At 37.3% G+C, this 25,725-nt stretch overlaps 1 protein-coding gene across 3 annotated transcripts in view; it reads left to right on the top strand.

The window, feature by feature from the left end:
- LOC121319654 (UHRF1-binding protein 1-like) overlaps positions 1-25,725 on the top strand; it is a 50,995-nt gene that overhangs the window by 9,644 nt on the left and 15,626 nt on the right. For 2 of the 3 annotated variants that reach the window (XM_041257288.1, XM_041257291.1), the window contains exons 2-8: positions 2,886-3,048; positions 11,819-11,857; positions 13,891-13,982; positions 15,235-15,424; positions 15,779-15,919; positions 16,674-16,844; positions 24,115-24,295. In XM_041257288.1, coding sequence (XP_041113222.1) covers positions 2,886-3,048; positions 11,819-11,857; positions 13,891-13,982; positions 15,235-15,424; positions 15,779-15,919; positions 16,674-16,844; positions 24,115-24,295 — 977 coding nt within the window. The remainder of the gene's footprint in view (positions 1-2,885; positions 3,049-11,818; positions 11,858-13,890; positions 13,983-15,234; positions 15,425-15,778; positions 15,920-16,673; positions 16,845-24,114; positions 24,296-25,725) is intronic. The other variant, XM_041257290.1, reaches the window with a different exon arrangement.

A 25,725-nucleotide genomic window follows, 5' to 3' on the forward strand; every position in this document is an offset into this window, starting at 1 on the left:
GTTGATAATCTCATCAGGGCGACAGCAAAATTCCGCCTGAGCCGGTGGGACTTGCCTCATGTTCTTGATAAGAGTCGCGCTGTGTGTAAAATGTGTAAGGCTAGAATTTGCAGGGCTCCAGCGTGGGGCTAAAATGGTTGCCAATTTGAAAAATAAATGTGTAAGATTTTTTAGGGGTTAGGCGCATTGGCACCTGTATCACAAAAAAAACTGTCTCCCTTTTAAAACCATGTGTCAATATTTGTCAGTGTGCCCTGACATCTGTCTGTAAGGGGAAAACACACATTTAATAAACTGAAGTACGAGAAGGATGGTAACAAATACACTAATAGCAATATCAAGTACAAATGCCTGTAAGCACAGATAGGTGCTGTAATAACACCAGCATGATACTGTAACCCTAGTTTCATGCAGCAGTTGTGAAGATGACCAAACTAATTGTGTGAACATTTAGTATTTAATATCGTAAGTAGCAGAACCAACTCATCGCAATTTACACTTATTTTACTGAAAAATAAACAGCAAGATGTAATCATAAGAGCTGTCAGTGTTACATGCTGTCAGATCAGGACTTCAGTGACGCTGAGCATGCTGTTTCCCATGTTACAATTGTACACAATTAGAGGTGCCGTAACAAATTCCACACACACTTGAAAAATATAAACATTCTGAGTTCATTGCAGTGATCAGCTGCATAGATTAACCATTAAGCACAATGTGGCAACAAACAAGTCAGTACAGACATCAACTTGGTCGGCCAGGGTGTCCTCGGCTTACCGCGCACCAGCGACTCCTGTAGTCTGGCGTAGCGGCGTTGTTCTCCGATGCTGTAGCTCTGAGGTGGCTACACGGTGAGTCTACAATCTGAAAAAAAGTGGTCGGCTGACGGCACACGCTTCAGAGGACAGTGTGTTTTTTGTCTTCGCTGCTCCCGAGTCGGTGCGGTGATGGTAGCGTTGAGCTGAGCCTAAAAATACTTGGATGTGCTTAATTGGGAGAAAATAATCAAATCAGTACCCAAAAAAGTTCAAGAGCTTTGCTTTACTGAACATTTCTTTCCAAAACCGTACTTGGACAATTGGCTTTTACAAATTTGTTGTATTAATTCGAATTTAAAAGAAAAGTATTAAACAGTGGTGCTTCATCAATTTAAAAAGAAAAAAAAATAAAATAAATGAATAAACTAAACACTGCACCATTCAATAACCAGTAAACAAAGCATTTGTTGCATTCAATTTCCAGCTGTACAGATACATTCATTTTGTTTTGTTAATCAGAACCATAACCATACACATACTTTAAGTGTACCACTGCATTGCACTGACATGTGAACAAGTTACAGTATGTATTAAAGTTATTCAAAGTACTCCATTCAAACAAAATGTTTTCTACATTGGGCTATAAACACTTCTATATGCTTGTTTTTCTTTCACCATTTTAAGTTTCTTTGTTTCGTCTCCAGTCACGGACTGTTTTTTCAGCATTGCGATTAACTTGTATGTCGACAAATGCAACAACACGCAGTTTCAAACCTGCTGAGTAGCATTTTCTTTTTTTTCCTACTGTCCTACTTTATCCAGTCTCAGTCACCTGCATTATTATAGCATTGCAGTTACAACGAACGGAAGACTTGAAAAGTTTACTACTCGGCTTTCTAACCAATAACTATTTGGTATGGATCCCAGGGGCGGGTTCTGTCTAAATGTTGACAAATCAGTGAGGCAGTGTAGCTGTGACATTTGAGAGGAGGTCAGTCTTGAGTCTGAAAGCTTGCGATTTAACATTCAAAATGACTAAGGGTATTGACAGTAAGAAATTAAAACAATTAGAACAGTGGTTTTGTTTTTCTACCTGGCAACATGACCTGAATGCCGTAGATCCTGATAAATCGGGTTGTTGACAGTTCAGTTTGTGTGAGCCATGACTGTAGTAACCCCATTGGGGCACTGTACGGTAGTTTAATATTAGTTGCTCCCCCTTTTTAAGTACGTATTGTGACCATCATTTCGTGAAGGCGCTGTTGATACCCAGCCCTAGTTAAGGAGAAGGTTCCTGAAGCAGGACCTCCCTCTTTTGTGGGAGCAGCTCTGAGCCACTGAATGGCAAACCTTTTTGTTTTTAGCTGTTTTACCCACTGTGTTTTTGTAATTATGTACATGTGTGAGTATACTTCCACACTAGGGCTACCTTTAGTGGCAGCCACCAACCACTGCAACTGCCTGTGATGTGATATGAAATAAAACCTGGACGCCTAAGTAGAGTTTAATCTTCAAACCCTCTTTTTGTGTCTCTCTCGTCTCTCAGCGGATACCCACACAGTAACAGAACACCCCTGTTACACCATCCCTTGTTGTTTTGTTATGACTGTAACCCTTGGACCAGAAATTGCCCTTTAGCTGACATTGACAGTATGATCATGCATTAATATTGGCACCATTGATTTCTCTCAAGGCTTTAATCATTGAAGAGTAAACAATTTAAAGACAATAAAATGCAACATTTTCCAGTTACACAACTTATTGGTCGATGTCCTCCTTCAAATAAGTTAGAAAGTGACCACCCTGTAGCCTTTATGATTCTGCAAAGTTATCTTAATTTCTGATATTGATTTGAGAGGAGAAATAATATTTATTTTAGACCAGAAAAAGTGCATTTTCTTCAAGCTGCCTTTCCAGGTGTCTGGATTAATTACTGTAATCTTTTTTTTTGCACATTAACAGCATACTATTCAAATGGTTCAGACTGTGTCAAAATGTGTAAATATAAAAAACAAACATTTTAACGGAATATGATTCATCATGCTTATTTTCAGTGTTGCTGCTTTTCAATTAATATGTGACTAATGTATTTGTTTTGTTTTTTTTTTTATAAATATATATCAACAGGTTTGCCAAAAATCTATCTCCGGACAAGATCAATCTGAGCACCTTGAAAGGGGAGGGTCAGCTGACCAACCTGGAGCTGGATGAGGAGGTGCTTCAGAACATGCTTGATTTGCCCACATGGTTGGCCATCAACAGGGTCTTCTGCAACAAGGCAACCATCAGGGTGAGAAAGCTAAATCAGTCTTTTAAAAGGCTTCACTAAACAGTGCTTGCAACTCGTATTGTGTTTGCCACCAACCCATATGCAGTACAAAGCAAAATGTGTATTTGAGTCACACAGTGTAAGGACTAATGTTGCAGGTCCGATATTTCATGTCAACACTATTTGCAAAGCATCTGGTCAGACGCTTCTCCCCTATCACCTGACTGGAATACTGCATGGTGTGTATTTCTGTACTATGTTACCGTTGGAATAGAACGGAGTAGAATGTTGTTTTGTAAGCTACATGTTCATTTGTAGAAAGTGAAATATTATTTACAGTGTTATGACTTGCATCAAACGCTGTTCTTTACTGACTTTGTTTGTAAACAAACAGCAGCCATTTTATCAATCCTGCTACAAGTACAGGATAACAGTTGTAAACTACCAGTAATTGAAACCTTTTTTTTTTTTATCGAATAAGAAATATACAATAAAAAAAAATGAAGCAACCTATATTATTGTAACGTATGTGTGTTAAGCTTCCCAACACAACCTTGAGACATCCCTGTATATTGTAATATAATCGAATCTACCTCCTTACATTGTTGTAATTTATTCGTTTTATGTCGCATACAAAAAAAATGAAAACTTCAATTATATGTACTATGGTCTGTTGACATGTTAGGTCAAAAGGCTTAGTGATTGCAATAAGAACATAAGAAAGTTTACAAACGAGAGGAGGCCATTCGGCCCATCTTGCTCGTTTGGTTGTTAGTAGCTTATTGATCCCAGAATCTCATCAAGCAGCTTCTTGAAGGATCCCAGAGTGTCAGCTTCAACAACATTACTGGGGAGTTGATTCCAGACCCTCACGATTCTCTGTGTAAAAAAGTGCCTCCTATTTTCTGTTCTTAATGCCCCTTTGTCTAATCTCCATTTGTGACCCCTGGTCCTTGTTTCTTTTTTCAGGTTGAAAAAGTCCCTTGGGTCGACACTGTCAATACCTTTTAGAATTTTGAATGCTTGAATTAGGTCGCCACGTAGTCTTCTTTGTTCAAGACTGAACAGATTCAATTCTTTTAGCCTGTCTGCATATGACATGCCTTTTAAGCCCGGAATAATTCTGGTCGCTCTTCTTTGCACTCTTTCTAGAGCAGCAATATCTTTTTTATAGCGAGGTGACCAGAACTGCACACAATGTTCAAGATGAGGTCTTACTAGTGCATTGTACAGTTTTAACATTACTTCCCTTGATTTTTAAATTCAACACTTTTCACAATGTATCCGAGCATCTTGTTAGCCTTTTTTATGGCTTCTCCACATTGTCTAGATGAAGACATTTCTGAGTCAACAAAAACTCCTAGGTCTTTTTCATAGATTCCTTCTCCAATTTCAGTATCTCCCATATGATATTTATAATGTACATTTTTATTTCCTGCGTGCAGTACCTTACACTTTTCTCTATTAAATGTCATTTGCCATGTGTCTGCCCAGTTCTGAATCTTGTCTAGAATTTTTGTATCATCTGCAAATTTAACAAGTTTGCTTACTATACCAGAATCTAAATCATTAATGTAGATTAGGAATAGCAGAGGACATAATACCGATCCCTGTGGTACACCGCTGGTTACCACACTCCATTCTGAGGTTTTTCATCTAATCAGTACTTTCTGTTTTCTTCATGTTAACCACTCCCTAATCCATGTACATGTGTTTCCTTGAATCCCTACTGCGTTCAGTTTGAGAATTAATCTTTTGTGCGGGACTTTGTCAAAAGCTTTCTGGAAATCTAAATAAACCATGTCATATGCTTTGCAATTATCCATTATTGATGTTGTATCCTCAAAAAAATCAAGCAAGTTAGACACGATTTCCCTTTCCTAAAACCATGTTGACAGTCTCCCAGGACCCTGTTACCATATAGGTAATTTTCCATTTTGGATCTTATTATAGTTTCTATAACTTTGCATATAATAGGAGTCAGGCTTACTGGTCTGTAGTTACCTGGTTCAGTTTTGTTTCCCTTTTTGTGGATCGGTATTACGTTTGCAATTTTCCAGTCTGTCGGTACCACCCCTGTGTCAAGAGACTGCTGCATGATCTTGGTCATTTCTTTGAGTACTATTGGGAGGATCTCATCCGGCCCAGGGGATTTGTTTATTTTAAGAGCTCCTAGTCCCTTTAACACTTCTGCCTCAGTTATGCTAAAGTTATTTAAAACTGGATAGGAACTGGATGACATGTGGGGCATGTTGTCCGTATCCTCCTTTGTAAAAACTTGTGAATAGTAATCATTTAATATATTTGCTATTTTTTTTAATTCTTCATCTATGATTTTGCCATTTGTATCTCTTAGACATTTAACCTCCTCTTTGAACGTTCTCTTGCTGTTGTAATATTGGAAAAACATTTTGGAATTGGTTTTAGCCCCCTTAGCAATGTTCATTTCTATTTCTCTCTTGGCCTTTCTAACTTCCTTTCTGACTTGCGTTTGCAGTTCCGTGTACTCTTTCTGTGTACTTTCTTTTTGGTCCCTTTTTAATGCTCTGTAAAGTGCCTTTTTTCACTGAATATTTTTTTAATTGATCTATTAAACCATTTTGGCAATTTAGTTTAACATTTAGATTTGTCTACTTTAGGGATGTAATTGTTTTGTGCCTCTAGTACTACATTTTTGAAGAACAACCATCCTTTTTCTGTGGATGTTTTCTCTATTTTACTGCAGTCTACTTCTGTTAGTCTCTGTTTCATACCTTCATAGTTTGCTTTTCTAAAATTGTAAACCTTAGCTTTAGCCATTACTTTTGGGGTTTTAAAAAACATTTCAAATGAGACCATGTTGTGGTCTGAGTTTGCTAGTGGTTCTCTGACCTCTGTTTTAGTTATTCTGTCTTCATTATTTGAAATGACTAAATCAAGGCATGCCTTCCCTCTAGTCGGTGCCTTGACAAATTGTGTGAATCAGTAAGAGCAAGTTAGTCCGGAATCCGTGCTTCACATAGATGATCTCACTGTTTTCTGTACTGGGTACCTTTTATGGAAATCAGAGGTCCATAAATGGATTGCATTTGTTCTGCTTGCAGGAGTGGTCTCCATTTGAAAATAGCTGACAATTCCCCATTTCTGTTATAGTGCAAATAATACAGCTGCTGTATGGCATACACATGCTGTGGTGATTCATACAGTACTTGCATGTAAATACATGGAAAGATTAACAGCATTTTGTAAGCAACTATGGTCAGTTGGAAAATTTATATTTAAATAATTTGTCCACTAAACTAGTTTACAGTAATCACAAACGTATTTAGTGAGCCAACTTGGATAGCATGATCTCTTCACATTGATTAGACATTGATGTCACTGCTTTAGATGAGCCTGGAAGTCTGCAGGGCCAATCTGGCCAATTATGCTGCAGCTTACCCACTTCTCTGACTTCAAGCACTGCCCTAAATTCTGTTGGATTTTACTTGTGGTTTTCAATGCTAATGTAATTTAATGAACTATTTTTATAGCAATTTTACAATGTATATTGTTTATTTACTTCCATGTTCCTCTTATTAAGGGTACTGTATCATTTTGCAGTATATCCGCAAACCAGTCAACAGCAACAGTTTTTTTTTTTTTTTTTTTTTTTTTTAAACTTGATTATGATTAACTGAGAATTCTCCGGATTTTGTTATATTTGAGATTTTTGTACATGAAGGTTGTCATGCTTTCATATATTTTTACTTTCAAATTAAAAAATATATTATAACGACCCGGACAATTGCTTTGTTGCAGACTTGCTGTCTGTTCAGTTTGTCTCGTCTGTCTATGTATTGTAAGAGGAACAGGACGGGTCACGCCATTAGTGATGGGGAGAATGTGTGTTGTTGTTTTAAGGGGGTTGCAGAGCATTTGAAAATTCAACACAGTCTCCTTTTCTTTGAGATGCATTAGTTGTTTAAACGATTTCCACTATCTTATTTGGAAAAATACACTGTACATTCTACTTTATCCACAGTATTTGAATGATGCTGAACAATGAACATATCCATGTGATGTAAACAATCCTAGTTGCACTCAAGTGACCCCAGCAGGCTCCCTACTGTCGGTATTTTGCAACCACAGAGTATTCTTCTTATAGTTTGTCACAGGAATTAGAAAGATAGAATTTGTGATGTGCCAGACACTTGGAATTTGTTTCCTCTACTGTGCACCACCGGTGAGTGAGCACAGTTTGACGTGATTTGCCCAAGATTCTTTTTTTTCCTTTTAAGAAAACATACTTACCGATACATGTTAAGAAAAAATAAATGTAATAGTTTGTTACAAAGTACAGTACTCGTATGAATTATATACAGTAGTTCTATGTTCGTTTAAAAACATGTAACATCTTTAGTTAAAGACTAATTAAAACAATGTTTGGTATAAGAGTATCATAACTTTGTATGGGGATAAAAAAAAAAAAAACACAACTTTTGTTCTACGAAGCATCAGTAACTAGAATCTGTATATTTCCTGTAAAATTAGCTTCAGCGAGTGACAGCTAAACAGTTAAGCCAAGTCAAAGAGACTTCTGTTTAGTTTTCAGGTTGCCTAAAATTACAGGTAGGTGGATGCTGTTTGCAATTATTGTACTTTTTTAAATGTTATGATGTTAGTTCAGTAAAATACATGTAGCGTAATGCATTTTGTTAGTGGTAAAGGCATATTTTATGTAAGGACTGGGAATCACCAACTTGCTTAATTGTTACACTGTATTACAGTATACTGAAGTTTTGATAGATCAAGGCTAATTGAGAAATATGTCTGGGTTTGGTATGTGGAAAAAATGGCAGCCCTACCCTGAGTACTACTTCCTAAACATGAACACGTTACAATATACTAAATGAACAGGACAGGCTTATTATGGTAGTTTACAAAATTGGATGAAAACGTTCAATACAATCAGGATAATACATAATGATTATTTGCAAAATCTTGTTCATCTCGTTACTTGTTATAAAAACTGTAACTTTATCACTATGCTACTTGCATACTACTTTGTGGCGTGAAAGTTACCGCGCAGTATTTTATCCCAAGTAACAATACTACTCAATCAATCAACAAACCTATCTCACTATTTAAAATGCAAATAACATTATATATGTGCCTAATGAGCTATTGATGATATATATAAAAATAACAAAACAAATGACAGGATTTACCCTATCCAAATGACAATACATTGCCTCAAAATAGGTTGAAAAATTTTGATGCGCCTGTAATGTGTGTGTTATAAAGTAAAAAAAAAAAAAGGCAAGTTATCAAATGTGCCCATCCATTTAAAGAGGAGATATCAAAAACACAAGCCAAGTTTCAAGAAACCATTGGGGCAACCTTGCCCAGCACAAAGCAAGTAGGCACAACTGTAAAACCGATGGGGGGGCCAAGGTTGCCCCAATTGTTTCTACTAACTTGTCTTGTGTTTTTAGGGCACAATAAAAGCGGACCAAACGCATGAAAATGTGTTTCAGTTATTTTAATTTGTTTTTCAACCCCCCAAGTTAGCCGTGTTATAAGCGGTGTAAACTCCTTGTCAGTGCAGTTCTGATGATATATACCACTTCTGGTGTGGTTATTACCAGCCCAGGTGTAGTATATATCATGGGAACCACATGGCCCATTGTAGTTTATACCTTTATTTATATAATATATATACACTGAGTCTACAAAACATTAGGAACACCTTCCTAATATTGAGTTGCACCCCCTTTTGCCCTCGGAACAGCCTCAATTCGCCGGGGAATGGACTCTACAAGGTGTAGAAAACGTTCCACAGGGATGCTGGCCCATGTTGACTCCAATGCTTCCCACAGTTGTCAAGTTGGCTGGTAGTGGATCTCTACTCCGAAAAACTTGTTCCATCTCATCCCACAGATGCTCAGTTGGATTGAGATCTGGTGACTGGGCAGGCCACTGCAGTAAGCTGAATTCATTGTCAAGTTCGTGGAACCTTTCCTGGACAATCCTAGCCTTGTGGCATGGGGCATTATCCTGCTGAAAAAATCCATTAGCAGATGGATACACTGCTGCCATGAAGGGATTCTCCTGATTGGCAGTGATGTTCAGATATCCTGTGGAATTCAAACGTTGCTCCACTTTTATCAAGGGGCCCAATGTGTGCCATGAAAACACACCTCACACCATCACACCACCACCACCAGCCTGCAATGTTGACTCGCTGCATGATGGATGCATGTACTCATGTGGTTTTCTCCATACCTTAGTCCTACCATCAGCGTGAAACAGCAGGAACCGGGTTTCATCAGATCAGGCAATATTTTTCCAATCCTCCAATGTATTTGTTCCTTAGCACACTGCAACCGCACTTTCTTGTGTTTTGCTGAAAGAAGTGGAACTCTGTCACATTGGTCATCGGCTGCCATACCCCATTCGTGTCGAGGTACGACGAGTTGTGCATTCTTTTGTGGCCTTTCGGCACCAATGTTGTACTGGACTGTTAGTAGCCCATCTGTTGCTCTGCACAATTTTTTTTTCTATAGTTTTCTAGAAAAAATATTCAGTTACACATCTTTTTTTGCATCTGTTTCTTTGTGACCCAAAGCTTTAACTTTATCAGTCACTAATTTCTAAACTGTTTGTTTGAATACCCAATTGGTACATCTGGGTATTCAAACAATCAATATAATCTAAATCTGTACAGAAAAGAACAGTACAAAGGGTGGGTTAATGTTGAGACCATATACTGTATTTGGTCCACACACTTTCCAATTGCAAATATGATGGCAATGTTAAGACTTCTAAAATAATTATTAAAACCAGAGCAGATTGCAAGATTTTTGATAATTAAGAAAATCTGTGTTATTGTTGCGGCATTGTCCTTTCACAGTGGTATTGACCTTTTAAATAATGAAATGTATATGTAATTTACATAAGTCAACTTTACCCATGTGCTGTCGGTATGTGAACAGTGTGAGTTTTGGTTGAAATAAGACTGTCGACCCATATTGCTATATTGTTACATAAATAGTCACCTGGAGCAAATATTCCAGTTTAAGCACTAAGACACAATTTGAAAGAGGGTGGGGTAGCCTTACTGTTAAGTGCTGATCCACCATATATGGTAGTAACTACAGTTCTTTAAGTGCTTTAAATTTCTGTTTTACAAACATTTGGGCTTGGGCTGTAATCTAGAGCAGTCTTATTCAGTTTGGAAAATAGACGCCCCTATTCCTGACCTGCTCGGTGTTGAATAGCATGTTTGTCGTATTAAAATGGTGCATTTCCAAATAAGGTTCTGCTTTCTTTGAAATCCGTTTGGCTGAAGGCAACTTCTCCAAACAGGAAGTGTTAAAAATAATATTGTTTAATGCTTACACAGCTCTCATTTAAGATCGTTTCATTTTTGTTATGATCTGCAATTTATTGATTTAAATAAAATGTTATTGTTGCTTTGGGATATCCCTGTAGATAAGAAGCATGGATTGTATTTTGGGTGTAGATCTACGTTAACATTTTCTGATTCATTTTTAATAACTAGTGGTGCAAAGGTTATCAGGACACAATTTGGAATAATTTTCATGGATGAACCGTCTGTTGAAATCTAGTCTTGTGCATACAGTATCTTTGTTGTTGGTTCTTCTGCTGTATCTCATGTAGTGCACCTGCATATAATACTGTTAACAATTTGATCCCATTGCATGACCCCACAGGTCACCTGACTCATTAACCTTAAGCAGTGACGGCAAAGACATCACAGAACTTCATCTGTATTACACCCAGTAAGGAGTGTTACTAGATTACACTGTGCTCTCATTTCAGAAGGCTGGGTTTAGTACTTGGTAGTTGTATAAAAAACACTTAATGTTATTCTACGTAATATGTTTATCTGCCTTTTAAATATATTTAGACGCTCTAAAACTACACATTTTACAGATGATGCACAGTAGATATTTTTATATGGTTCATCCAAGCTGCACTGTGACGTTGTTGCGAACAGATTTTAAGAATGCCAGTGACAATGTAGTTTATTGGTCATCAGAACAGTTTCTGTACATACTGTACACATTCATTGGCTTGTGTGTTTGCACAAAAGCAAAAGTTGTAAATTAAGATCCTGGAACACTTCTCATAATCTGAATAGGTACATTATAAAGGTAATAATGTAAGGTTTAGGTGTTACTACAGTAATGATCTTACCTGCTGATTGTGATAAATTATGGTGCAGTCAGATTTATATTTCTGTAATGGTTTTTTTCATGTACGAGCAATTATTTGCTTCAAGTACCTCTCCTGCAGAGAATGCTAATTCATAGCAATTAGACTGGGTGCTGTGGAATAGCAGGGCCAGGTACCGCTAAAGGAATGTCATAAAGTGTATACTCTGATTTACATAAAAATACATATTTAAAAGCTACTCCTGTGCCACCTACAGTGGATGACTAATGTGATGGGTATGAGCTTATACTGAATGTGCTTAATACTCATTAATAAATTGATATAGTGTGTTGTTGAAAATGGCATTCGTTTTTCAGAGCGATACCGTACAGGCAATTAAATTTCACTACATACATTGACCTTGTGTTTGTATGCCTGATCATTTAAGTTTTGTTTAAACTACTGTACTGGAGTTATAGTATGAGCTTTTCAAATGGGAATGTGTATATTGCATTAAGACTCAACATGCTTGTAATTTCTGCTCTTGACACTTTGAGTTCTCTTTAAAATCAAATAATAAGTATTCCTAGAATATTGTAAATCTGTTCCATTAAGTATTTTGTAAAAGTATTAAAATTGTGTTTTACAGATACCATGGACAAAGTTGAAGACCCATCCAATCTCTCTGGTAAAACTTCAATGTCTTGTTTTAATTATGTTTTTAAACATCCAGCGAAGGAGACTTAGACCTATATGTTGTTGTCAATTTTCCATCACAGCTTCAGCTGCTAATACTGTCTCACAAACCTGGACACACCTAAGCCAAAATCTAATTGTACCTTTCACTTTGACCTGTGATAAGATGTCTGCCATACACTGCTATATCATTTGATTCTTGGTTTCTATTGTTGGTAGTGTCCAGTAAAATAAACCATTTCAGTGCCACTTGGAGGGAACGTCATGAAAAACCATGACATTTGGTATTTGTTATGGTACTGTACAGTAAACTGTTACTTTTTACAAGGCAGTACGAAGCTCGTCCCTTTCAATAGGGGTGTTGGGTGTAGAGAAGTGCATACTTCATAAGCAGTGCTTTGTACAGTCTGTTTGAACCAATTTAATGATACCGACAACAAGTTGGTGCCTTTACTCTCTCTCAGTAAGGTTCCATTAGAAGTGGTATCCAATAAAAAGATTGTTTTAAACTCTTGCTATAGTACAAATCGCATGTTTTTCATATTAATTTTTACTCACTCCCACTCTATGGATGCATAGTTTTTGTTCTCAAACCCCTCTATTTCTAGTTTTATATACCCGCTTGTTGAGCAAACATTTTGATAACCATAGTAAAGATTACAAATTATTAACATAACTTGCCCGAAGGCATTTTCAAACTTTGTGTGAAATATCTGATGTTAAACTAAACTGCAAAATGGGCTGCATTTTAGTCTGGGATCTGGAATGATGAACACTGTTCGGTTAGTCAAAATCTACTGAGTTGTTGTAATTCACATGGTAGCTAATTAATATATTTTAAGCCGGGATTTCAAAATGGACCTCTGGGTAATACTTACATAGGCAGACTTGTTTTGTTCTAATCCAGAGGAATAGTCTAAACCACTTCCATTAAGCCGTCCAACAACAGGACATGAATGACTAGGTAAAATGCAAAGGACGTGTCAGTGAACTCTTGTGTCCCAGCAGTTTTGGCAGCAACAGTGCTGGCCTAGATCAGCTTTATTTTTGAAAAATGTTTCAGTGTGGGATACAGTAGGTTGTATTTATATTTGTTTCCCTATAGCTGTCCACATGATTAGTGTTTCTTTTTATGCATAGATACATATAGGGCCTATAGTGTATACTAGATATACTGTTTGAATATTTAATTTGAAAGGATGCAGCTAAGATTTTTAAACAGCAATTTGAATCTGTTGCCTGCATATGTCTGTAAAGCAAACAAAGGCTTTTTGGACTACCGTATTATGTTAAAACAGCTTTATATAAGCTGTGTTTGCATCAATCCGTTTGAATGCGGAGTATACCACCTACATCAAGGCAGACTTCATGTCCGTCTCTGTTTTTGCCATTAAGCAATTTGTTGATTCTGCCTTTAAAACAGCATTATTGCCTTGACGTTGAGACTGTTAGAAAGGGCACTGTCCAATTTAGTGATTCAATGACTAATGCCTAAAGGCAATACACTTTGCTTTTCCAGCTAGTTGTTTAACCACATATCTAAACCCGAATAATCTCATATTTTCATAATTGTAGAGTATTTAGTGACTGAACATGAACAGACAGTGGCATCCATTCTTCATCACAGGATGATTCAAGGCAAACGGGCAGCTGTTGCTCATTTTCCTTTGGTAGAGACCGAATTTATTATACCAATTTCATCCTACACTTTTCATAGTTCCTTTAAGACTGAAACAGATTTTGCTGTGGCTGGTTTAATATTGCATGAAGTGATTTATTTATTTTTTTCTACTACTAAGCATGTTCTCTGGAATATTCTGCCAGCCAGTGACGTGCAGAGTCGCATCTTATATTGTAGTTATTGGATGTGAAGGAGTGCAGCCTGTGAAGCGCTGAAGCAAAATGAGATTGATGTAAAAAGGAAGGTGTTGGGATGGGGGGGGGGGGTCAAAATGTTGTGTTTTTAAAAATATATAATAATGCTAATGATGATGGTAATGTACATTTTTTTTTTTTTTTTTTTAGTACCTGGATAAAGTTGTAATGGAAATGAGTACCTGTGAGGACCCTAGAAAACCCAACGGCCCATCCCCTATAGCAACAGCCTCCGGTCAAAGGTGAGATAAAATATTCATACAGAAATAAACATTCTCAATTGTACAATATATAATAATACTTAAACAGTACAGTTTTGACTAACATTTTGAATATCATTCTGCTGAGTAATATAATTCTGCATAGGGCAGGCATTATAGGAAATATCATATAGTGTCCCCTTGCTATAAGGCTGTCTGTTATAACGCACCTTGGGTATAACACTCGTACAGCATGTCCCCCAATTCCCTATACTACTGATTCATGCAGTATTTCTACAGTAAATGCAGTACCGGTGTTTAAACTATAAACAACTTCTCGGTCTAACTTCCGTTTCTGTCTCTCCCTTTTGATACAGTATCTGAACTGGCACTTTACAGCACAAACATCTTATTCAGCATTCGTTTATAACTAAATAAATGTTAGGCCTATTATATGGTTCTTTCCTAATGCATCTGCGGCTTTCTCCGGGAGACGAGAATCTTCAGCTTCGTTTTAGCCCCACTCCGGCTGCCAAACCATGGGGCGACCCCATTCCCTTTTCCCCTATCCTGACTTGCTCTCCTTATCGCACTTGGTTTACTTGTCTGTCACTTAACTCCTGACTGCCATTTAGCCAGGCTATTTGTAGTTTAAAAACTGCTAATTAAAATGATCCACAAGTGGGAATTTTTTTTTTTTGTAAAAAATGTAGATTTGATTACATGGTGCTTTTATGCATGGTTAATTCAGGAAAAGTTAGATGTTTGCTTCACTATATGATTATTAGAGAGGGAGTTATTTTATTTTATGTTTTAGTCAGGTGTGTGTTGTGTCCCACAGCGCCCCCCCCCACCCCCTCCCCCGTTTATAACACTCTTCAGTTATAATGCTGATATTGTGTGTCCCCCATGATCCGTGTTATAGCAAGGGAGCACTGTAGTGTATTATGTGGTATATTCACATTAATCTCTTCAGTTTTTTTTGTTTGTTCTTTGTTTTACATGGATATGTTCACATCAGTTGTCTGAATTTGTTCCTGTTTTCTTAGATATTTACACCTGAAAGAAATGGAGGATTGACAGTTATTCTTATAGGATATGTTTTGGGCTATATACAGTATATTTACTGATTTGGTACATAGAAATTGTTCTGTCCCAATGCTTGGATTGAATTTGCTTACAGATTACTAGTTGCATTAAATTTTTAATGTAGGTGTTCTCTGCGTTTTGTCTGTGTTGTCCTACTACTATAACTGACTGCACTGTATTTCCCCCCCCCCCCCCCCCCCCTCAGTGAGTATGGATTTGCTGAGAAGGTGGTGGAAGGTATCACTATATCTGTTAATTCCATTGTCATCCGAATCAAAGCAAAAGCCTTCAATGCCTCTTTTGAGCTGTCCCAGCTGAAAGTGTATAGTGTGAATACAAGCTGGCAGCCGGGTGACCTGAGATTCACACGAATACATGACCCACAGCGTGGAGAGGTAAAAGCAACACCAAAACATACACTAATAAAAATGCTCTGTAATTTACAGGCTATGAGATTATAGTAAAACTAAATGTTTATGTTAGTAAACCAATTATATGGTGATACTTTATGCTGTTAAACCTGTTCAACAGACATATTGCACAAGGTCATGTTAAATTTGCATTTTCCATACCCTAATCTGTACATGGTCCAACTTTATTAGATTTGTTATTGCATTATTTTGTTTTATCTCCTTGGAGATTTAATGATATTAAATGGGGCTATTTGCTGTAGCACATCTGTGATGCTTTAGCAATTGACAAATGTAAACTGGCATGTCTAGTAAATAAATTGCCCTTTTATGTTCTAGATATTGACATTTAAAGAAATAAGTTGGCAGATGATCAGGATAGAGGCGGATGCTATTCAGAGTGGAGATCATGAAATCCTGAGTGCTCCAGTTCGACTGATCACAAATCAATCCAAAATCAGAGTCACACTAAAGCGAAGGGTAAGAACACACTAAGAGCTGCTGCTTCTTCGTCTTCTGCTTCTTCTGCTGCTGCTTGTGCTTCTGTTGCTGCTTCTGCTGCTTCTTCTGCTTCAGCGTCTTCTTCTTCAGCTAGTGTTTTTTGAACCACTACTGAAATAGGCAAGTTTAATGTTTTTGATAGATCAGCATTTGCTTGATGTTGGAGACTAATCTTTCATCAATTTTTACCAAACCGCCCACCACATACTGAGTGTTCCAACACTATGCATCACTTTAGCTGTGGTGGCCGTCATGAAACTACTTCCCACCTTCATGTTAACCTGCAACACTGACTGTTGTACAAATGTTCGAACGTTGCTCTTTGAGCTGCCTCATTGAGCACTTAAATTTGTTGTCTTTTTGAATTCATGATTTGATCTGTTTTTACTTGAGACCTTGTGGAACTATGGCATTTGACGTCTCTTTCAAATAGTTTCACCTTTCATTCTCAGCACGTCTCTACTCCATCAGTCTTGCATACTTCAGTAGTTAAGGCTGACAGCTGGCTACTCATCTTTTATGTAAACAGCTGTCCATATCACATGTGGAGTTGAAACATTTGTAAATAAACAGTGTCCGCTACCTATAAGGTAGTTTCTAAAATGATTTCCGTTACTGTAGAGTATATGATCATATTAACTATAAAATATATTTTGTGTAAAGTGAAATGTTTTAAGCTTCACATGATATGACAATTTTATTATGGGAGACGTTTGGGCTTATCTTTTAACAGTTAAAAGACTGCAATGTGGTGGCATCAAAGCTGATTCTGGTTTTGGATGATCTGTTGTGGGTCCTGACTGATTCCCAGTTAAAGGCGATGGTCCAGTATGCAAAATCTCTGAGTGAGGCTATGGAGAAATCAGCCCAGCAAAGGAAGAGCATGGCTTCTGAATCCTCAGAGGTACCGGTTCAAATGCATTTTTAATAAAACATTTATGCATATAATAATACATTATGCTATAGTTCTGGTTTTGACTTCATTTCCATGTTAAACTCAGATTTTCAACCATTGGAAATGCTTGGGGGTAGAGTGATGTCCTTTGAAACATAAACACTTGTCTCTTTAGAAACAATGAGCTTTTCTTTGTTAAAGATGATGTTGCTAAGGCTTTTTAAATTAATTCTTACCAGTGCTATTTTCACTGCTGCCCTTATCACTGATTACTACTCTGCCCATCACATCTCACTATCTATCTATGCTAAAAGCCTAACCTGGATGCAGCTGAGTTAATGGTGGGATGATATTTTCTGACTTTTGTGGCTTCAGGCTGCATCATTTGAATAAGGAATTTGCTGACCTTGTTTTTTTTGTCTGCAAGCTTAAACAATAACTAATATATATATATATAGACACACACACACACACACACACACACACACACACACACACACACACACACACAGTATAAAGTAATCAACTGTCTAGGCCTTGGCTCTTCCAGATCATTGCATCACTTTGATAACATCCAGGTCGTTAATTATTGAATTGGTCGTCAGCGGGGTCAAATAAATAATTAACAGCCTGGTTGGAACAAATTCCTGCAATGGAAACAACAAGAAGAGCCTACCCTTGGTCGTGAGTGAGTACAGAAAAGGACGTTGTGTGACCAGGATAACCTAAAAATCAAATAACATTTAGAATTTCTAACCAACTTTAAAAGTTTTTTTTTTTTTTTTTCCAATGCTTGCTGGTGTACAATATGTACAATGGATATGTTGTATATCTCCCGGCTAAATTAGGACTTTGTCAGTTTTTTAAAAAACAAGAGCCAGGAATATATTTACAATTGCTTTAAGTTAAATGATGTACAGTGCCGTGAAAAAGTATTCGCCCCCTGTCTGATTTTCTGCATTTTTGCACATTTTTCACATTGAAATTGGTCAGATCTTTTGTGGGTTGTAGTAGTATATTGAGGGAGTCTGAGAGAAAAAATGACATCAAAGTTTGGTGCTTCTTTCATTTGTTTGGTGTGCAAGGTAATCAAACATGCAATCTTCAGGTGTGAAAAAGTTATTGGTCCCCTAGTTAACTCAACCCAATTAAAGGGATAATTAGGGTCAGCTGTTTGAATAGTTTGGTTAACAATCAGGCCTGATTTAGGCCAGCCCTGCCCAATATAAATCTGACTAACTTTGGCCCTTACCGTCAGAGTGAAATTGTCAGCACACAGGTTTCTTGTTTGTACTGAAACTGTCTGATCCCACTTTCTGCTAATTGACCAGTGTGATAATGGGAAATAATTTAAGAGTAGTCTCTCCTTGTTGTTTGGGACATCCTGAATACATTAGGTTTTATTGACTAGACAGCTGCCTTGGCAACTCTTCAGATTAATTTAAACTCTCAGTGCAACACACATTGTATTCATTGTTTATATTCTCATTTAAAGCCACTGAAGTCCAGAAGTCAGACACTGGATATTTTCAGGGTTCGACATTAACAGTGGCCCGGCGTCACGGGGCTGGTAGAGGTCGCATTTTGGCCTGTAGTTGTGAAGCATGACAGGTCTGATTGGGCCGGTTACATTTAACTAACTAAGTATAAGTATAGTGCACATGGCTTCCGTTTCATGAATCAAGGAAAATGGACCAGTCTGCCAAAAAGCTGCAAAAACTAATTACAAACCAATCCCTCACCCCCTCCAATAATAATGTAATTGAACTAATCCGACTTTTCCCACTTCACGTCATGTTTGTTCCGTCAGAATCTGAGACTACTTACAAAAGTGGTGTGTTGGCAAGAATCACTCCTGTTACATGGACAGACTTTACAAATCAGGTTTTCTACAACTAAGCAAACAATAAAAAGGAAAGTGCTGAAATCCATATTCATAAAGAAAGTCATAAAGAAAAAAATGAAGACGAACATTTAGTGGAGACTTTATCTGGCTTCATTATGACAGTTGAAATAAAACCTAATGTTCTGCTTTGTTTCCCAGGCTTGCAGATAAAACAGCAGTTTTATTTGTTAATTCAACATTTCGTTTACACCATATCCAGTCTCGCGGTAATAGTTCGCAACATAGCCGGTGTTTGTCTGCTGTGACTTCAGAGTCTTTCCAGGACTCGTTGGTATCACTCAGCAAGATTAGCGCTGGCTTGGGAGCAGATGTACAACTGTTGCGACAACTCCTTCAAATAAACATATTACTTATAACAAATATTCTCAAATCAATATCCTAATCCTTACCCTTTAAAGTTTATCAAGGACAATTTCACGTAGTTTACCTGTTTGTAGAATGCATAAGTTAATTTGGCGTATGAGATCAGGACGAACTCGAGGGTCCTTATTTTCCGATTTACTCCCAGGAACAAAGGCTAATACACGTTTGTTCACATGTGCCATATTATGTAAGCTAATAAAGTTTAGCCAGGTTAACAGTGTACAAACAATGTATAAGACGATATTTCTTTGTTCAATAAGAAACAAGTTTCGGCACAGGTTTTTCCTTTGTCCAACGGAAGGAAAATACCGATCACAGTGAGTAGCAACGTCACCGCACGTATCTCTTTCAATTAAAGCAACAGTAGCATATTTCGTTTTTGCATCAAATTTATTGGAAATCTTCTTTTTTTTTTTTTTTTTTTTTTTTTTGCTGTATTCAGAACAAAGTAACGCCTATCATATAACAACCTAAATATTCTACATCTGTTTAATTCTAACAAACAGTAACATTTATAAAATAATCTGAATAGTGCAACTATTGTAACCTGGCCAAAACAATAGAAAATACATTCCAACATTACAACAGCATAACATTTCTACCAATTACAACTAGCCATTAAGTACTGACCTCAGATGAATCTAAGTGAAGTTACTTTTGTTTGTTCAATAGCCTTAAGTAATTCAAAACGAGGAGCGTATCTGGTTGTACAGTGTACTGTAACTGCAGTCCAGAGTTATTTTATTTCAATTCATACATTTTTGTGTTAATCAAACATGTAATATGCTATTCAAATATATATTTTTTAATTTTCCTGTAATCGTGTATCCGACTACACTGACCCATCCCTAATTTTAGCATTGCTGTGACCATATGGTAACAGCTCGGTTATGGGTTTGCTTGTGAAAAAAAATAGTATCATTTATACACATGCAATTTTAAATCCTGTATAGTATTTTCATTTTCTGATCAGCACACAAATGTGTGCATGTTAAATGGCTGAAGGCTTCCCTGAGAGACATGGACTAATATATTTTGGGCCAGAAGAAATTGATCCGGGCCAGTAAAAAACACAAGCTCAGTGGCCCAAGGGGCCAGTAGTTAAAATCTATATGAATATCATGAATATCAACTGAATATCGTTTTGAAGATTAAGAATCTCCATTTTGCGTTCAACACAATCCAGTTTAAACAATGACCCCACTTGTTCAGAAATGTCACTTGCATGCATAAAGGGATTAGAAGTAAACATTATACAAGGTTCCATCTGCTGAATATCATGAAACATGTCAGTAAATTCTTGCCCAAGTCTGGCCAGGGTTCTGCAGTGGCTTCATTCCCTTCAAACGCTTGTTGCACAACCGGAAAATGCTGGATGTTTTTTCTTCTGCAGCTGTTGCACCCAATAATCCAGCTTTTGATTTGAAAGCCTTTGCAGCACTATCCTGATGTCTGCAGTTGTGGTGTGTTTTTATTGTTTTTTTTTTCCATTGCAGTTCTCAGTTCAGGCTGTTTCATTTACCTGTGACATCAGTTAGAAACACCAAGTCAAACAGCTAACACACTGTCAGTTAACTGTGCACAACTTTTTTTTCTTGACTTCAAAAAAAGTTGTAATTTCTGACATGAGATAAGCAACAGATCGCTGTACTCTGCGGAAACTTCAAGTAGTGTTTGAAACTGATGGTGTTGTAGGGCTTTCGCTTTAATTGAGTTAACTGTTTTTACAACAGGAGTCATAACGTGGTCAAGAAAATGAAAACCCGACGTGGTATTTACGTCTGATCCTAATTCATAAGAACATAAAGTTTACAAACGAGAGGAGGCCATTCGGCCCATCTTGCTCGTTTGGTTGTTAGTAGCTTATTGATCCCAAAATCTCATCAAGCAGCTTCTTGAAGGATCCCAGAGTGTCAGCTTCAACAACATTACTGGGGAGTTGATTCCAGATTCCCACAGTTCTCTGTGTAAAAAAGTGCCTCCTATTTTCTGTTCTGAATGCCCCTTTGTCTAATCTCCATTTGTGACCCCTGGTCCTTGTTTCTTTTTTCAGGCTGAAAAAGTCCCTTGGGTCGACACTGTCAATACCTTTTAGAATTTTGAATGCTTGAATTAGGTCTCGGCGTAGTCTTCTTTGTTCAAGACTGAACAGATTCAATTCTTTTAGCCTGTCTGCATATGACATGCCTTTTAAGCCCGGAATAATTCTGGTCGCTCTTCTTTGCACTCTTTCTAGAGCAGCAATAACTTTTTTATAGCAAGGTGACCAGAACTGCACACAATATTCAAGATGCACACAATATTCTGACCCGTATTGATTCGGTTTTATTTTCATTGTCCAGGTTTAACACCTGGGCTTCAAGACTGTTTCTTATGTATAGCGCTACCCCTCCTCCTCTTCTGTCCTGCCTGTCTTTCCTATACAGTGTATACCCACAAATATTATATTCGTCCCCATCACTCTCAGACAACCAAGTTTCAGTAACACCTGTCACATCATAGTTACCTGTTAGTGCAGTAGCTTCAAGTTCTAGAACTTTGTTTCTGATACTTCTAGCATTTAGATTAATACATTTAATGGTTGTATTACCTGAGTTGTTGTTCTTGTTTTGATGCAGCCTCCCATCTGTTTTTTTTATTGATTTCTCCCCCCTTCCTTTCTAGTTTAAATGCTTCTGAATTCCTGAGAGTTGTGTCTACCACTGATAACTTTTACAGTTTTTATGTAGGAGATCACTATATTACACTTAGAGACATTTCTGAAGAAAAATTAATGAGTACATTTTAAATCTTATTTCTTGCATTCAAACTAGGTAATCGTAGGGTATATTTCATCATGGAGTGAAAACGTTATTCTCTTAATAATCATCAGATTTTCAGCTGTTTAGAAAGGTATAATACTGTATACTTTCAGTGGATATTTGTCCTGATACACAAGCCGACAATCACTTCATGCCAGTCAGACCTCAAACAGGTAGACTGTTTACCAGAGCTAAATGGTTAAATGAAATCCCTGCTCTCTTGATTATCATGTCTAGAAACCACTTAGACTCTACTACAGATCTACTAATTGTGTTATCATGCATATATGACTCCCCTCACTCTTTCCTGCAGATTTCCAAACAAGAGAATGGATCAAATGGCATTGCCCCCCAATATTACAAATGATCTCAGTTGTTACTCTAGTTGTTACCTGCAATCCAAATGTGCAATATCTCTCTCTCTCTCTCTCAAATGTATGTCTTACTGCTCTTGCTGGCTGGTGCATTGGTCTGTACAAATAGATTGATCTCATGGCCTGCCAGCCATATTCCAGACGCACTCTTTATTTTAGATCTTATAAGGTTGGAAATTATACTTGGTATCCTGTGACTGTAGGAATGTATTCCTGTTTATTTTACTGAAAGATTTAGTGCATAGTACCATGTTTGTTTTTGTCTGCTAGAATTTTTATTATGATAAAGTAGGTAGTTACAGGCATAACTGTAACTCTTAATGGTAGAATGTGTAGTACCGGTAATACTAAAATAAACGTAATACGTTTTAAGTCGAAGTCTTTCTCGTTTGTGGAGTCAAAGAATTGACTGACAATTCAAACAAACATTACATTAAATATTATGAATATATTAGCATTTCCACCCCATTTTGTATACTCTCTCCCAATCACTATGGATCCACCCTGCTATCACACACCATCAACACACCTCCTGGTAAGGGGGGGAAACTCGCCCAAATCTATAACATTCGATAGTGCGTCGCATTTTACAGACTACCTTAACCTAATCTGTTAGAAACTGTTTCAAACTAGTCCTTTGTTTTGTGGTGTTCTGTTTTCGCATTGCGTCTCCACTCTTCTACACATCTGGATTAGACACCAGCTAACTTTGGCGCTCTGCCCAGATGCCAAGATAAGAGAGATTGCAAATGTCTTGCTTAGCTAGTTACACATGCTTTTTTTAAGCTGTATCAAAATATGAAAATAAAACTAACAGAGAAGAATCTTATAATCAAATGCATAATTATTACTTTAGGTAGAATGTCATCTCCTACAATATATATTTTTATTTAATTTTTTTTTGTCATTTGTGGGAATCAACTTTGTGTCTAGATTAAAAAATAAAATACTCTTAATCTTCAAAACCATATACAGTGCTCCCTCGCTATAATGTGGTCACAGAGGACACACAATATGAGCGTTGTAACCGAAGAGCGTTATAAACAGGGGAGGGGGTGGGGGGTGCCACGGGACACAACACCACACATCTGACCAAAATACTAAATAAAATAACTCGCTCTCTAGAATGCACATATTGTGAAGCAAAAATGTAACTTTCCGTGAATTAACTTAACCATGTATAAAGCACCATGTAATAAACGCTATATTTTTTACACAAAAAAAAAAGGTAACATTCCCACTCATGGATCATTTTAATTAGCAGTTTTTAAAACATAAATAGCCTGGCTAAACAGCGGTTGTGAGTTCAGTTCAAAGCAACGAGCAAACCAAGTGCGAGGAGGAGAGTATGTCCGGAGAGGAAGGTTCGGTTGCCAGAGCGGGGCTGAAGCATCTTGTTTCCCAGAGAAAAAGCTGCAGCTCCTCTCACAGCAAAAAAGTAAATACATTAGGAAAGATAATCGCATAAAAAGCCTAATTTTTATTTAGTTATAAAACGAGTGCTGAATAAGATGTTTGTGTTATAAAGTGCCAGTGCAGCTTTTCTTCAGTTCAGATACTGTATCAAAAGGGAGAGACAGAATCGGAAGTTAGACAGAGAAGTTGTTTATAGTTTGAACACCGGTGCTGTATTTACTGGAGAAATGTTGCATGAATCACTATATAGGGAATTGGGGGACATGCTGTAGGAGTGTTATATCTGAGGTGCGTTATAACCGAGAACCTTACATCAAGGGAGCACTTTATTGCCAAATATTGTTTTCATAATTATTTGACAGTCTGTCTTTTTGGGTTTATTTTTTCTAAGAAGATTTAATATTGCGTGTCCTTTGCAGAGTGCAGCTCCAGGCCTGAGCTCCCAGCAAGTGAGGACTCCGCAGTCTGCCGCGGCAGCTGATCACAATGACACCATTGCCAAGCTCTTCAACTCCTACGATGTGCTGGAAACCTCCCACCACTTACAAATCACCCACCTTGACTTGCACATTTGTGATGACATTCATGCCAAGGACAGAGGTAGTGTGCGGCTCACAGTTGAAATTCTTTGTGCTGGATTTTGCATTTTTCACCCATCAGTGTGTACAGCTAACTTGCATTGTGTGTTCAAGAAAATGTAATCTGCTTGTCAAGGAGGAAGCACCAAGATCTGATGAAGCAACCAGCTGAATATTTAAAACAATGTTATCTTTCTTTCTTGCATCACTTTGTTTAAAAACTATTGCAACAGTTCAGCTATGTTACTGTATATCGGCAACACCTAAGCACTAGAAATGTAAGTTAAAGTGCAGTATTCATTGCCGTAAATGTAGTTTGCATATCCAGCAATGGCATCTTGACTCGTGGCAGGATTCTTCTTTTTGATTTTGTTCAGAATCCTCCATTTATTAAAAAAACTTTCTCCTAAGTAGGTTAACAGTAAAATATGCATCGACAGTGTGGGTGTTGCAGTTACTTACAAGGCGTCTGATGGTTTTATAAAGATCTTTTCCCTGCGGAATCATGGTTTTTGAACACTTTAAGCAGTTGCTTTCAACCTTTTTTTTTTTTTTTAGAACTCTACCCTTCTGTCTGAAGGTTTCACCTCGAGTAACCCATTAACATTTTTGCTGTGCTGACTGATACCACAGTTGCAGTAAAAGGCAGTAGAATCGGATTAACACATTTTGTTTTTTCCCATTTATTTGATATATAATTTGTCACAACAGTTTGGGACTGACAAACTGCTGGTGTAGAACAGAATACTAGACAGTAGGCCTAATTCTTAACTTAATTACAGGTCTTTGGATGCACAGGATCAAAAGACAATATTTGAGATTCTCTTCAAGGCGCACATATTCTCTTTCTATTCTGAAGAGTTATAAATAATCCAAAATAGTGTGCACTGTAAATGTCACTTTACCATTTATTTCCCATCTCAGCATAATTGTTCTTTCAGCATTTCAGCTGCTAAACAAAATGAAATATACATGCACTGTGGTTTTAGAGATAATATATAATATTAAAAAAATATATATAATATATATATATTCAAGATCATTATTTCCTTTTCATTTTTATAACCCCTGGTTGAAAACCCCTGCTTTAAAGTACCATACACTGTTTAAGGAAAACAAACACAAGGGGAGCCAGGTATTTAAGCTGTGCACTAACTTTACTAGTTATATATAGTTGTATATAGTTATAATTATTACAGTCTGCTTTATGTACACAGTTGGAATCATCAGTTGTTTTTTTTACCCCATTTTCTCCCCAATTTGAAATGCCCAGTTTTAAGCCTGCCTCACTGCTACTACCCCCGTGCTGACTTGGGAAAGATGAAGATGAACACACACGTCCTCCGAAACGTGCATCGTCAGCAGTCCGCTTCTTTTCACTTTGCAGGCCCACCATGCAGCCACCTCAGAGCTACAGCATCGGAGGACCACGCAGCTCTGGGTTGGTTGCAG

The sequence above is a fragment of the Polyodon spathula genome, chromosome 8 (genome assembly GCF_017654505.1).
Source record: "Polyodon spathula isolate WHYD16114869_AA chromosome 8, ASM1765450v1, whole genome shotgun sequence".
NCBI classification, from domain to species: Eukaryota; Metazoa; Chordata; class Actinopteri; order Acipenseriformes; family Polyodontidae; genus Polyodon; species Polyodon spathula.